This window comes from Cygnus atratus, chromosome 2, assembly GCF_013377495.2.
Source record: "Cygnus atratus isolate AKBS03 ecotype Queensland, Australia chromosome 2, CAtr_DNAZoo_HiC_assembly, whole genome shotgun sequence".
NCBI classification, from domain to species: Eukaryota; Metazoa; Chordata; class Aves; order Anseriformes; family Anatidae; genus Cygnus; species Cygnus atratus.
In genome coordinates this window covers 141,514,333-141,529,875 of record NC_066363.1, presented here as the reverse complement: position 1 = coordinate 141,529,875, position 15,543 = coordinate 141,514,333, and the positions used below count along the sequence as shown (strand labels likewise).

Below are 15,543 nucleotides of genomic sequence, written 5' to 3'. Positions count from 1 at the left end.
ACTTCACCTAACTGTATTCATATACTTTTCAGATAAGGATTTTCAGTTTTGACAGGAATTTAAAATTAGGAAACTTTTGTCTTCATGTTGAAAATGTAGATACATGTAATAGCTAGATATTCCTAGCTACCAACGTGCCTGTGGTTTTACAACAGTAAGTTGTTTCCTCCATTGATTTTGGCTTGAGCTATATTCAAGTCAATCTTTTTTTTTGTTTGTTTGTTTTGGTCACAAACATTAACTTAAGGAAGCATAAGCCAAACAACAAAACCATAACATATGTACATTAGATATGTCAGATCCTGTAAAGTCTGTTTAAAAAAAAAAAAGTCAGATATGTAAACCTGAAAAGTGTGATCATTGACTGCTCTCATATTAGAAGAAATTTTCATCTCCACAGTTATTACCCCAAAATCATCTGACTATGAAGGATTACACCAACAGCAAAGATATGCAGCTGCTCCTGATAACTAGCTAACAGGATGTTATAAGAAGATCTTATGTCTTTCTGCCAAGAAGGCCTGTGGTTCCCTCTTTTGCACGGAAGGTATCAAGAGGATGGTGGTCCTACTTGCATTAGATTCAGTTTCTCCTTCCTCAACTCTTTTACCATACCTGTGCTAGCACACTTAACAGGGCTATAGCCTGAGTGTGAACACAGACTTCTGACACAAAATCCACAATGTTAATTTTTTAATGGAGTTTTGGTCTGACTTAATTCCCTAAATAATGCCCAAGTAGTTAGGAGTAATGGACCATTCTCAAATGGCAGTTTGCACAAGTTTGCCTTGTTTTCAGAGGCGAGAAATTTTTGCTCTAAGTTATTCTATTCTGCTTTCCTCATCTCAGCAACAAGGTAGGGACTGTTCAGAGCACACTTCAGAACAGTTTCTCCTTCCTTCTGTGGCTGAGTGAAACAGGTCTGAAGAGAAGAATTGCTGGATCATAGAACATGAGGCATTTTGAAGATAATGTGGGATTAGGAAAAGAATATAGAAGGTTTCCTGAAAGCAGGAGAGCCTTCAGAGCACTACCTGTGCTCCATCTATCCGTCTATCTATATACCTGTCTGTAGAGTTGGAGACACATCCTGTATTTTATTTTTTTCTGCAGAAACTGATTCACCTTTTCCCCTGGCAGTAGTGCAAAGAATTATATAAAATACATTGCAATGTCGTCAGCATGGTCTTTCCTGAAAAATAGAGGAAAGAATGGATATGTGAGAAAGGCAAGAGCTAGGCAAAACATGTCCTTAGAAAAGACAGAAGGTGTGCTGCTTCTGTACTGGAAACAAACAAGATGGGGGGCAAGGGGGAGAGGGAGAGGAGTAGAATTATTATGTTAAATGGATAAGCTCATGAGAATTAGGAGTGCAAAGGGATAAAAAAGGCACACTTCAGATATGAATAACTGTGACATATAGGCACAAGTACTTTCCTTATGACAGTACATTTCGAAGTCATGAGTTACAAATTGTCTGCATCTGAAAAAGTCATTTACTTCAAGAGACTGGGATGTATGGCATGGAAGTCATTTGTTTCTTTGAAATATTTACAAAGCAATTTGAATATAAGGAAATGATTTTTAGTGACTGGAATGTGCATTAAGATATTCTGTGAGTAACGCCTTTCATGGAGACCCACACCTCTTTGATAAAGAATTACATGTCACCCTACTTTATTAAAAAGTCACTTCTGACTCATGCTGTTACTCAGATGATTATTGCTTTCATCAGTGTTACAGAAAGAGAAAGCATGTTCTCTGCTTCTGCTGAGGTCTAAAGCATGTTCAGTGAAGACAGACATGATATCAAAATGATGAGAGACAGTATTCACTTCTGTGAAAACGTGTTCATGAAAGTAATCGGGTTCTGACCAAGGCTTAAGCTACAGTGTGCATTTCTACTACATGATCTAAGGGAGCAAGGACAAAACCATATTTGTTTCAGAGAGTTTTGGATCACTAGATTGGGCAATGGAGCTGTTACCACACAAGGACTCATCTTTACTTTTTTGAATATTTTTGGAAGTAAAATTAAACAGTGTTATTTTAACAGTAGCACAGTTGTGTTTTAACTATGTTGCACTGAGCAGTCTTTACTATGCAAATATTACTGGATAACACCAGTTTCAAGAGTGGTGTTGGCACTTTTGCTTACTCTGCCTTCAGTGCTTTAATTTTACACCGTCGGTGTATGTTGATAAGGCCCATGTACTCTTCAAGTCTGTTAATAGAACCATGTAGGGTATTCCTTACATGTAAGACTTTTAATAAATTGTATGTAATATTTCAGCTTAATTAAACAAATATTTCTCTTAATTCTTAAGCATAACCATGGTAACAGCCTTTCCTAGAATACCGTCATTAAGATTAATGTTTATTAAAGAAATTTTCTTACCAAAAATGGACATGCTATTGTACAACATCCGGGTGAGATTTTGAGAGGTTTTTGTTTGCATGTTTGCTTTTAATTAGTGATTTGAAGATTCAGTAGAGTTTTAGCAGAGATCGTTAGGTATCTGCTCTGCTGTCCTCCAAATGACAGTTGTGTGCTTTCATCGTGGCACAGCTTTCTCTTCAGGGAGGTGCATCTACTGCCTTATCAGTTCCATTTGGGACTCACTGGAACAGCCCTTCACCTTGGGATTCATGTCATATTAGTGCTATAATTATTTAACTCTGGTGTCAGTCATTTTCTAGTGTCATTCAGTTATTAGTGCCCCAGTGATGCGCAATCTGGCTGGGCCAGATTAGATGTTCAATATGTATCAGTGGCAGAAAATTTAGTTGTCTGGGGCACATCGCCAAGCCAGAGGTACCAGTTGTGTAGGTTTGCATTTCAAACCTGAGCTCTGATGCTGGGATTCTTCTTCATGGGGAAGGCTGGTACTGCTGATTCTGTGTGTGTTTGGGAAGGAGAAAGGAAAAAGTGAACTTAACTTCTGTATGTTTACTGATACGTTTGGTTTAGAATGAAGTGCTGCAACCTGAACTGCTGCAGGACATGAACAAGATTGCGAGAGGCACTTTTCAAACTTGGAATGCTGGTGGAGAAATTCGGTTCTGTATTAAAATTGAAAGTAACTTAAGTTTTATTTTAGTCTTCTCAGAAGGTACCTCTGGCTTCCAAACATATTTTTAAAACTTTCCACCAAATATTTATGGGTATTTCATAGAAATAATTATAAATATTTTACTAATTTTTTAAAGTTAACATTTTTTAACTCATTCTTTGAGGAAAATTAAAGTTATTTCTGTATTTAAATATATATATACAATGAATAATTTGACACAGTGGAAATGGAGAAGTAAACTGAATGATTTAGAAATTATCTTCTTAAACAAAATCCATTCCACATTCTCAGCTGAGGCAAAAGGAGCTGAATACACTTTGTCTTCTGGAAGACACTGCTGCTTTAAAACACTGAATTATTATCTGCTTTATTCAATGAATTGTCTGACAGGAGATGAACCCATAGGATATATTGACTGTGTCTGGTTTCAATTTTGTTTTGTCTATAAGAAGTCAAAGCTTCCTATGAGCATTATCAGACAAAATAAATAAAGTAAGAGATAATTGTTTAATGAACTTGGAGTAACATGATTCAAGCAGAATACCCCCACAGCTTTTGCCAAACCTAATAAAACTCTTTTGCACCCTACTTATTATTTTTGAATAAGTATCAACTCTGTAAATTCTTCAAGTCATTTTTTAAACCAGTACTGAATTCAGTTTCTTTGTACTCATGACTGCTTTAGTACTTTTGTCTCTGTTAATGATTGTGCAATTGGAAATGAGCTGATGTAGAACCTGGATGTCATCTAGAGTAAATATTATAAAATATGGTACTATTCTCTGTGATTCTGGGTGCTAAGTGCATTAATGTATATAATGGGAAAAAATACTTTTTTCTTTTTACTTTTTTAACATAACAGTTGGGCATTATGTCTGAATATACACAGTTTAACAATTTACTATGTAGCTGTAGGCATAAAGAACCAGAAAAATCCTTTGCTTCATCCTAGTACATGTATGGAATTAAAATTATCAGTAAAATTCTGTATTTCTGCTTTCTTTGGTCTGAAAATAAGTTGTTATCATGTCTACAAGAACAATCTATTCTAAATGTAGTACGAAACATTACCAGATTATTCCTTTTTTAAAAACTACTGACTTATTGTGATTTTTACATCTTTTTAACTAACTTCATCAACTAAGATCAAACTTGGCGAAAGTACAACCATAATGCAGTTTTTCAGCAGCAGCAAAAATATAAATGTTTCCAGTTTGTGAACAATAAAATGAAACAAGAAAATAATTTATGCTAGGTCAGTGCAAATATTTGTGTATCCTGCCTGTGGCTAGTGGTGGGCAGTTAAGAAAGCACATTAGTGAATGCAAGAAGTTTCCCAATGTCCATAGAGCGCTAATGAGGAAAATGTATGAAAGCTTTGAAAACTTCTGGAAATTTCTGGCCTTTCCCTATTATGATATCCACTCTTGTGGGAACTTAAAGTGTCTGGTTTGCCAATCATCCCAAAACCTTATGCAGATTTTAATGGAAAAGCAAAATGAGTTTTTTGGAATAAAATATAAAGTTTAAGGAGTAAATTCCTGTACTTGGAAACATATAATGGACGAAATATAGGAAGATAATAACAAAATAGTGTCACTTAGTCACTTAAAATGCAATTTTGGAACAGTACTTAAAAACTTCTGGGTTTTAAAGGGACTTAAAATGTAGTTAACTACAAACACATTCACAAAATACAGATGTTCCTTCTCCTAGTAGATTGATAGCTGAGGATAACTTGGATCACCTCAAGTACTTCCTTGAGTTTAAGTGCAAAGCTTTTAACACGAAGTATCTGTTATAGCCATATGAATAATAAATAAATAAGACAAGTATGTTGACAGAGTCGATATGTAATGGAAAACCAACATATTTAATGACAGGTGACAGGTTTGGGTCAGGAATAGGTGACTCCTAATTTTAACTTTTAAGATACAACACTATGCCCAAGGCTGCTCTCAAAATGAAACTTCTAGTCCATAGAAATTAGCAAACATGGTTTTTGGCAAGGCTGAAGTGATCTTATCACTTGGCAACCCACAGAGTTGAGCAACAGTACGGGCATAACTGTTCTGTTAACTAAAATGCTTGGCTTTCATTATTTGATTTTCAGTACTGAATGATTACTGAATTGCCTCATGAACAGCAAGACTAATGAGGTCTGCTTTTCTGTGGATTTTTTGTTCTGTGTACCACATAGAAGTCCCATTCACTTTATTAATAATCTCCCTGAATCTCTGTTACTTCCTAAGATTTTCTGTGGCAATAGCTTGAGTTCACCTTTTATGTCCCTCAAATTTCTCCCAGATGTCTAAGGATCCCTCAGAGGCAATATGTGGTAAGCATCTGCACTTGGCTGGCTGGTCTGTGCCTGCTGATAGAGGTAGTTGGAATGGGCAACTGCAGAGCTGCTGCTTCAGCCTTTCTCCCTGGGGCTACTCGTCTCAGGCAGCAGTTCTCCTGAAACTTTGCTAAACTTCATGTTTGTGAGATGTCTACCCCATCCTCAAAAGTGTTCATAAGGCATTGCGCAAAAGTAGCAGTCAGGTGGGCATCACAGTTGCATAAGCTTGTTTCCTTAAGTTTTCTGGCTGAAGAAAAAAGAAAATGTATTTGAAGATAAAATTCTGAGCTGTATTTGAAGGTTAAAGACACTGAAGAAAAATCAAAAGAGTCTGGCATGATCTTTCTTTACTACCATTTTCTATGCCACCCTTGGGGTTGGGAATGGAAATTAAAAGTTAATTCATGCTCTTCATTTTTTGTTTGTTTGTTTGAGGACAATATGCCATTTTCCTCTGCACACAAAAGCAGCTATCTTGTCAAAGTAGTAGTGTTCTTTTATCAGTGGCAGTCTAAGTAAGATATAAAAAAGAAAAGCTGTGTAGTTATGCAGTAAGCCCAAATATCTGGAAAATACAGTGACCATGCAAGTCTTTATTCACATCTGAAACAGGGGCAGTAAATTGCAGACAAGATGTAAACAGCTGAGTTTGGCATAATGAAATTTTACTGTTCTCAACTCTGCTTTGCATAAATGTACTAATCCTGTCTGATTTAGATCTAAGAAAGCTCTGAATACCTGTTTGTTTGCTTTTTCAGACATACTAGGTGTTTAATAAAATATACTACCCATTCTTAGGAACATTCCTTCCTTCAGAGTTACTTTTTGTATTCCACTTACTTCCTTGGTTTCACAGCAGCAAGGAGTTTAATTAAAAAGAAGTTGCTCATGACAAAGAAATAAAATACAGTTGTTGTGTGTGTGTTTTTTTTTTTTAATGAAAATTGGTTCCAATAATGCTGTTCTTCAGTAAAGCAAAACTATTACTTGGATTCAGCAGTACAAATGAAACAGGAATAATTTTTAGTCTAGTAATTTCTACTGAGTTTCAATAACGTAGCTCTTTCTAATGTAATTTATGTAGTGACTTTCCCCATAAATTTTTTTATATTTTTTTTATATTCCTTCTGTTCTCTTTTGCTGCAATTTCATTTCCTCTGGTCAGGGGAGCAAACCACTTAGTGATAGATTTTCATCTTAGTGTAATAACGTGAGAAAAGGGAGAAGAAAGTGTAAATGTGAAGAAAAATTATTATTATTTCAGAATAATTATATACGGTGTCTGGAGTTTATGTAGAACACATATGGGAACACAATGTTAAAAAAGCCACATGTATTACATCCTGAATAGGCTGTAATCTAAATAAGATAAGACAAATATAGTTCAATAAAGCCACAGTTCAAAGGGAAGCCCCCTCTGCTTGCCAGCACTGGGAAAATGGGAGAAAGGATTTCCTGAAAATCTTCTTTTAAAGGGAGAGAGCTGATAGGAACAATATATTTTTTGTGAATAAGAAACCATACAGATATCAAAGAAATATATTTTAGCTGGTATATAAACACCTATGCTTCAATGATAAACCAACTTCTGACTTCTGGATTTTAGGGGGGAAAAGCATCTGCAGGGTAGTCACCGCAAAGCATGTTTTCCCTTCCTCTGTGACAAGTGGCAGTGACCATGGGCAAAAGATGTTGATCAGAGATCAACCACTGGGTGCTCTGGTGTGGCACTGCCAAAGTTTCTGGAACAGGAGTGACCATGTGTGAGAGTCACAGGGCAGAGAGATAAGTCAAGGAGATGAAATGTTTTTGAACAACCTGATCTAATGGGAGGTGTTCCAGTGTGGTTGGCATGAGATAATCTATAAGGTCCCTTCCAACTCAAACCTTTCTATGATTCTATAAAAGGACCAAAGGAACAAGTATAAAAGGTTGAAAGCTATTCAGCTGCATTTTTATTTATGCTGGTGAGGAACAAGCCCTTGTATTTTAGGGAAGTATTTACAAAGTCAAATATGTATGTAAATACAATCAAAGCAGTAGGTTAGAGATACAGACGCATCATTAAGGGAAAGCTTGCGGAGCAGGGCTCACACTGTGAGACTGATGTGGTCAAAGCAAGGTTTTGACAGGATTAGCTACAACCAAATTTACAGGGGCTTAAATAGGAAATTATCTATTTGAAAAGGAGGACGTAATTAAATAACGTGCGGGAAAGGAAATGCCAAATAATAGTATCCTTCTATATTTCAGTTTGAGTCTTCTCTGAGACTCATCACAGTCCAAGGTTTTCAAATTCATTTTCTTTAGAAGTTTACAGCTAAGATACTTGTGCTTTGCTTGAGTAAAGTCTTAGCTATGATGCAGCTTCAAACAGGGGCAGCACACCTACTGGGGAGGCAGGATTTCATCCTCATATGCCCCAACTAGCTGAGGCTGGAGCCTGGACAGTGAAAGAGGAATGCAAATGAGAGAGGACTGTATTTTCAGTGTTTCCATCTCACATTAGGAGTGACTAAAACATCGTACATGATGTTGATTTCTTTCCAATGTTTCTTACAGACATATTTCCCTAACTTCTAGTCCAAAAGAAGTCTTTTCATATTGCCCTCCTTTAAAAAATAAGTGCCCTCTGGAAATGTTCACATTTGTTCTTGAAAATTGCAATGAATCAATTAATGACAGATCACGTGGTTTAATTTGTGATTTGAAACTGGGAGTAAATTTCAATTGTTATTACAGAGAGAAATGTACCATTGTGAATGATGAAAGAAAATACTTGAGATTGGATGCAGTCTAGTCTGCTCCAAAAGCAGAAATGTTTTACTGTTCTTTTCTGTTGTTTCTTTCATATATCTGACAGTCACAACTTAGCAACAGAGGGTGAATTGCATCAAAGACAAGAATGTAATCCAATCTTTCATTTCATTTGATTAGGAAAATTTCACAAGGGTCTTCTACAAACATTCTTGGGATATCAGTATAGGCAAACCAGCACGTTTCCAGTTCTCATTTTTCCTAGCTTGAGAAATATGAATAAGCATGAGCTAGTCATGTTGAAGTAGATCTTCATAGAAATAGATTACAATTTTAATATCTACTGTTTAAAGAGGACAAAAAAAAATGAAGCTAGCAGTTCCCATGTGTGACTAAACTAATAGTTTATAAAGAACAGTAATTTTAATATATAGTAAATTAAATTCGTTACATTAATGGAAACTTTAAATTTAATATGGTAAAACATTAATTAAAATTTATACAACTTTAAAACCTGGAAGATGCACAAAAATATCAGTCTAAGAGTGCAGTTTGAAAAATGGTCACACTTTCTCTTTATTTTTCCATGTTTGAAAAGTGGATATCTTGCTTAATTGGAAATAAGACCATCTGAATATATGAAATGTGAGGAGAATTAAGTACCTTAAATTTTCTACTATTGCTTATTTTTCATGCTTAGAAAATAAAGTTACAGTATGCTTTCCTGTGCTTTGGATAGTCTATAGAAATATTCCTAACTCCTTAAGTTAAAGATCTTAAAATGAAATAACACATATAACAGATATCTTATGCCACCTCAGCAGGATGAGGAAAAATAAGCTTTATAGTAGATAAAATCTTAGACAATATGACCCTTAATAGATTAAGAATGAGAGAAATACGTATTATAACGGGATCTTTCACAGGCAGTGTCCTGTCCAACAGGTCTTATATACAAAAAAGGGTTTTAAACCAAAACCCTCCTCCTTCCTTCAGTTGTGACAGACAGTCATAGCAGAGGTACATTAATTTACATTAATTTATTTTTTAGGGATTAAAGCATGAGCTAATTTGAATCCAGGCTAATCACAGCTAATTTGAATTCAGGGTATAATCTAGATTAGTCTCTTTTAAACCTTTTATAGTGTATAGCAGAATTCTGTTTTGGTTTAATTGTCTTAATGCTAATTAGTTATAGCATCATATGAAATGTATTATAGAAGTTGACTGTTCAATATTGCCATTTAAGGATGTTGCATCATGCTATTAATATCTTGTGACCAGTAACTAGAATGTAAAGGTAAAATGCAATAATGATTTTATTATTGTATAAAGATTCTACCAATTACAATAATTACATCTATTTATTTTGCCAACTTTTTTTCTAGGGTTTTGGTAGCCCATCAGGTGAACATTGGCTGGGGAATGAATTTATCTTTGCAATAACAAGTCAGAGGCAATATTCTCTAAGAATTGAATTAATGGACTGGGAAGGAAACCGGGCATATTCACAGTATGACAGATTTCACATAGGAAATGAAAAGCAGAATTACAGGTAAGTATCTCCTGAAATTCTTTTGACTCTGCTGAGTGATAAATCTTGTTCATTGTTTGCCTACTAAATATGAGAAAGGATTGTAATATGATTTTCATCTAAAGTGAAAAAGATGCTAAAAAAAAAAAAAGTAGAAATCTGATTTCTTGGGGTTGGAAGGTTAGACTAAACTGACACATCTGAGAACAAGGGGTGATCAATTAATTGCACCAACTGGAAGAACTGCTAAAAACAATGTATAACTTTTAAAACATTCTGAGAGCACCAGATGTCTAACTTACTAACTAGAAAAAAATATGGGTTCTCTATTACAACTTGAAATATTTCTGCCTCAGAAATGTTGAGTGAAACAATGGAGACAGAAAAAAATACCAAAAAATGCTGTTAGAATATCTGATAATTCCAACCCAAAATTTAGTGCAAAGGAAAAATAAAAAGAGAATGCTGGATTTTACTGAGAGGATACAAAACACAAAACCAAGTGTCAGGCACTGGGTAGCCTTGACTTATTAGTAACAGCATAACATTTATTATAGTTTGAAAACGTCATAAGAAGTTAAAATTTCTTCTAATAATACTTATTTTTCTTAGAAAATTTTTAAGGAAAAAGAAAAATAGGTTGAAAAAAAAAAGTAGGAAACGTAGTCTGATTATTAAAATAAAAAAGAAGAAAAAATAAATGAAACACTTGGTGAAAAAATTGATATGGATGACCTAAGTGGTTATTTTTTTCTATCACCGCTTCCTGTGAACAGACAATATGACCTTGGAGAAGAAAAATGAAACAAAAAAAAATCCTAAATTATTTATTGTAGCACATTTAGTTATCATAAGACTTAAGAGAGAAACCAATACATTTGAAAACTAAACATCCAAGTCACAGCGTGTGAAATTGGGTTGATACTCAGATTTTTAAATTCAAGTAACATGATTCTCAGAAATGCTTATTGCACACTCCCTGCACAGTCTCCAGAAATGGAAGTGAGAGCAATTAGCTCTTTCTGCTGACAGGAATCTACCCAGGTGGGACACAGAATAGCATCTCTGTCCTATTGAGTTTGTCAGACAACATTGCTGCATGGTGTATAAGAGTATAGACTATATTTAGAAGCAGCCTGTATGAATTTTGCTCCCATGTAATGCAAAGGCTATCCCATGGCACACAAAGGACTGTTCTGTAATTGGAACTGCATAATACAGGGCTCAGGGTTGTATGATATACTGTATGGTGCTCTGAGAAGAAAGTATGAGAAGTGGTATGAATTAGTTTGCTTCTGAGAGAGTACAAATGTAAATATTCAGATTAGTGTGTGTCAAGCAGAAGCAGTACTGGAGACTAACCGGAATTCTGAGCCTCAAAGCTGTTCAAGTGAAACATATGAGACAACAGGTTCAGTTAGAGATACATCTAAAGCTATTTAAACAAAATTGCATCTGATCTGATCATCTTTAATTTTGAATTCCATGGTGAGAAATGGGAACTTTAAGGATGTGAATTATCTGGTTCATTTTTGATGTTTTTGGGTTCTTTGGAATAAGGCATATCCTGTCAACTCCCTGCTCACCCCCTGACTTAAAGGACATGGGTGCTCAGAGCTGACTGTGTAGTGGTGTGCACTGTGAACCCTGAAGACACTCTCTTCAAACACCAAGAACCTCTGAAGAGCTTCTGCAGTAATGAAGGCACACAGGTTGCTGGAGGCAATGATTCAGGTTTCAGGAAGGATTCAGTGATTCTGCTGATTCAGGAAGGTGAATCATTCTGACGCACTCTTAGGCAAAGAGTAAAAACAAGTATAGGACATCTCTCAATACAAAGGCTCTAAAGAAGTGTAAACAGTATAAAAGTGGATTATGTGTGTCTTACACGTTTGAAGAAGATGCTCAAAAATAAGAGGAAAAAATGGGAGAAATACTTGTCAAGTAAGGAAAAGTGTCAAAGGACAGAATTACACATAGCTTTAAAAATTATGGTGAAAATCAGAGAAGATGCCAGGACTGTGAATTAAAATGGTTGAAGTCATTAAAAAAATAGCATAATTTTTTGCTCACATTTATTCTGGACTGAAGAGGGCCTACATGGATGATTTAGGGATCAGAATGGTATAGAAAATTTAACTTATGTTTACACATGTTAAGGGAGGATTTCTTTTCATGACTCATCTGGGTTTATTCATGGCAATGTATTTCTTTTCTTTTAAAATTCTGTGCTGCACTTCTGGTAATACAGTAGACCAACTTGGAAATGCCTAAGGGATGTCTGCCTATCATAAGTTCATGTGAAGTGCCTAGAGTAGAAGAAAAGGCAAGAAGTTTTGGAGAGGAGCTGTGTTGTTTTCCCTCCAACAGCCTGGGAACTCTGCTGTGTACTGTGACCTGAGTCTGCCTCAGGTGCTAACAACAAACCAGGACCAGGACATGGGCTTAAGAAAGGATGTGCTATGTATATTTATATGCCTATGTATATTTAATTACTTGTCCTTTTCCTGGAATAGTTTTAGCCTGATCTAAACAGTACATATCCAGGCAATTACTGAACACAACTGGGGGACCCCAGGGGGCAGTGACTTTCCCAGTATACACTGTGAGCAAGTCCATGTTAGTTTTTTTGGTAAGCCAAACCATACAGACAAGGATATTGTGAGCCAGTTAATTTCAAGGCCAAAGAGCAAGCCTTAGCCCAATAGGTAACCTTTCTTCATATGTCCTTGGTCATTTGTGCCTCAAACAAAAGGCCCTTAAAGGACTTGGGCATAGAATTTGTTTCTCCATCACGGCTGTTGAGACAGACTCTTGGAGATTTCTTAAACAGATTAGGTTTAACATGTTGATGGACATCAGCATAGCCCTGGAAAATCATCCTGAGTAACTGTAGGTCTCCAATATGTCTATAGGAACAGGGAGGTATTCAAGAAAGGAAAGTAAACCCTCCTTCATTAGAAGAAAGGGACATCTTTTGGCAGTATAAACCATATTTTCTGAACGTGGAAACAATTGTGAAAACTGATCCACAAAATTTCTTCTTCCTAAACCAGAAAAAACAAAAGGGATGTATTTCAAAAGTGCAGAAATTAAATCAGAACGTGTGTGCAAGCCTCAAAAAAATATAAGATTAGGAAACAAGGCTGAATTCTGCTACCCATGTTCAAGTCACATATACACAAAAATCAGTAGGAATTTATCTTGAGAACAGTGACTGCAGTTCTGGTTCCTGTTCTACTTCGTAGTCCAATTAAAGGCTGGAATATACTTGGCTCGAGCTGTCTGCATGGCCTCCTTAAGGTACTAATGAAGATCCTCTGTCCAGGGAACGGGAAATCAATTCCATACACGTTATTCTGGAATAAACAGAGAGGGAAACATGAAGATGTCAAAAGGCTCTGTCCATCTCTGTTGGCCCTTGCAGTTTCAGATGAATTCATCAATATTTTTTACTCAAACATATCTGAATATTTAAAGAAAACAAGCAAGAAACAGGCTGACAGTTCTGGAAATAATGATTTGGAAGACACATACAAATCTAACTTAATTTTTATGCTTGACAAATGTACTAGGGCCTATATCCAGACAGATATATGTCCAACAGACATTTTGCAAAACAAAGTTATATTGGACTCTTCCAGAAATTATTACAAAAATGTATCTATGACATAACAGCACTTTATTTTGTTTGCCAGCATCACTATCTTTGATAAAAGCAACTCCAGAAGGGAAGCCAAATAAAAGCCTGATTATTGAGCGCTCAACAGCTGGCCACTCTTCAGAGGATACTGTTTTCCCTTTATCAGAGGAGCTGCCATTATGAATTTAAATAATCCCTCTGAAGTTGTAAAGCACAGTTCACAACCTTCTGCATGCAGTGCCTTTCTTTCACAGTTGTCAGTTGTCAGGCGTTTGCCATGTTTGCTTTCAATACCTCAAACACAGAACAGCATACCTTTTCAAAACTTCACTGACTGATAATTTGAAATTATTCTTCCAAACAAATTAGATGCTCTTTTATTTTGGAAGCTATTAGGATTTTCTGCTGGTGACCCACATTAAATGTTGCTTCTTCAACACTGTTTGCAAAAGTAAATAATTGTAAACCAACTGTACTCTATATTAGTTTCAAATAATACAAGCTAACTGAGTAATAACCAGTAAAGAGACAAATTTCCAAGTTGGTCTGGGCAGTAGATGAAGGAAATCTGAAACAGAGGAAGGTTATTGAAATGAAAGGAAAAGCTCGAGAAGTTGAATGTCTTTCATGCATGCTATAGCAGTACCTTATACATTTGGAAGACACAAAAAAATATTATAAAAGTTCTAGGTCTAGCATCTGAATAGAGTAAGTTAGAAAATGATTGAAAAAAAAAAAAAACCCACAAACTGATAAAAGATGTCTAAGAAAATATGGATAATCATTTTCATGCTGTTTTTCCAAAATCCAATCCCAACATTTTGCGAAGTTCGATTCACTCTGGATTACTCCCAATTGGTGATTTCAGAGGGTTCTGTTTTTTCTCCAGGCTGTTTGTATTCTCTTTACTACTTTTTATTAGCCTAAAGAATCTATGATTAAAAAAATAATGCTGAACACATGTATGTTAAAAATATACTTGTTTCTTTCTCAAAATGAGACAGCTCCAAAAGGGTTTCTGGGATTGCAGAATAAAATCTATTTATCCCAGATGATGACTGTAAAGAAGAAATCTGAGATAAGAATGTATACACTGAAACAGCAAATGCATGACGTTAAATAACTGAAACAGGAAAACCAATGTTGCACCTCATGTGAAAGCTTCAATAGCCTGGAAGTATCAAAGTGATTGATTTCCTTTAGAACATCCTTAGGCTTCTTATTTACACAAAAAGATTAAACACAGGGCAGCCTGTAAAAAAAGTGAAAACTCTCTCTGACCATCTCTGCAAGTCTTGCCCTGTGTCAAGTAAAATCTCCATAGAGTAAGATGAGTCCAATCTTAAAAGCCCTCATTTAATGTGGTGTTTCTTAATTTAAGTCAAAAAATGTATTCATGGAACTATAAAAAATTAAGTTAGAAGAGATTCTCAGAAGACACGTAGCCTCTCCTCTTTTCCTATGTAGAACCTAAATTGTGCACTCTTGATACTCTGTCAACGTTGTTAGCTGCTTTTAGGAGCTATACAGATATATGCTGACCTGTGTCCTCAGACACTCCAGAATTAACCAGGAAAAGTAAGAATGTGCTGGAATTTTGGGCACCACACTTCATAATCCTACACTTTAGTCAATGAAAGAAGATTTGCTGATGCTGGATTTTGAACAGCAAAAAAATCAGGCTGCACACACATCTGGTTTTGCTACTCATGGTGCAGGAGCAGCATGGGGGAGCAAGGCATGGGATGGAGAATGGGAGAAATAAAACCTTAAATTGGCCAGACTGGTTATACCTCAGAATCCTTAAAGAGATTGAATATACCCTCCCAATATACCCTATGACAATGTATTCTAGTATTTAGTCATTCTGTTATTTAGAAAAGATTCCATCACTGCAAAGACTGACTACCTCTGGTCCTATTCATGGAGGAATATGATTAAATGATAAGACAGTGCTGCTAGGTGGACAGGACTTTGAGATTGCTGAAGACAGAAGTGAGAACTCAGGATGAACAGAGACCATTAACTTAAGGTGTCAATAATAAGCAAGAGACAAGTTGACAGGGGAATATCAGTTACGTAGGGAAGATGTAGATGTAGATGTATGGGGTTCTCAGAGGCAAGCAGTTGATGGAATTTGTTGCAAACTGGACTTCAAATCATTTCAAACCACTGATGTGGTCTTGTGCTT

The 15,543-nt window shown here is 35.7% G+C and overlaps 1 protein-coding gene across 5 annotated transcripts in view; it reads left to right on the top strand.

The window, feature by feature from the left end:
- Window positions 1–15,543, top strand: part of ANGPT1 (angiopoietin 1) — a 185,051-nt gene that overhangs the window by 131,515 nt on the left and 37,993 nt on the right. For 4 of the 5 annotated variants that reach the window (XM_035546446.2, XM_035546448.2, XM_035546449.2 and 1 more), the window contains one exon: window positions 9,564–9,730. In XM_035546446.2, coding sequence (XP_035402339.1) covers window positions 9,564–9,730 — 167 coding nt within the window. Of the gene's footprint in view, window positions 1–2,971; window positions 4,075–9,563; window positions 9,731–15,543 lie in introns of those variants that run through there. The other variant, XM_035546447.2, reaches the window with a different exon arrangement.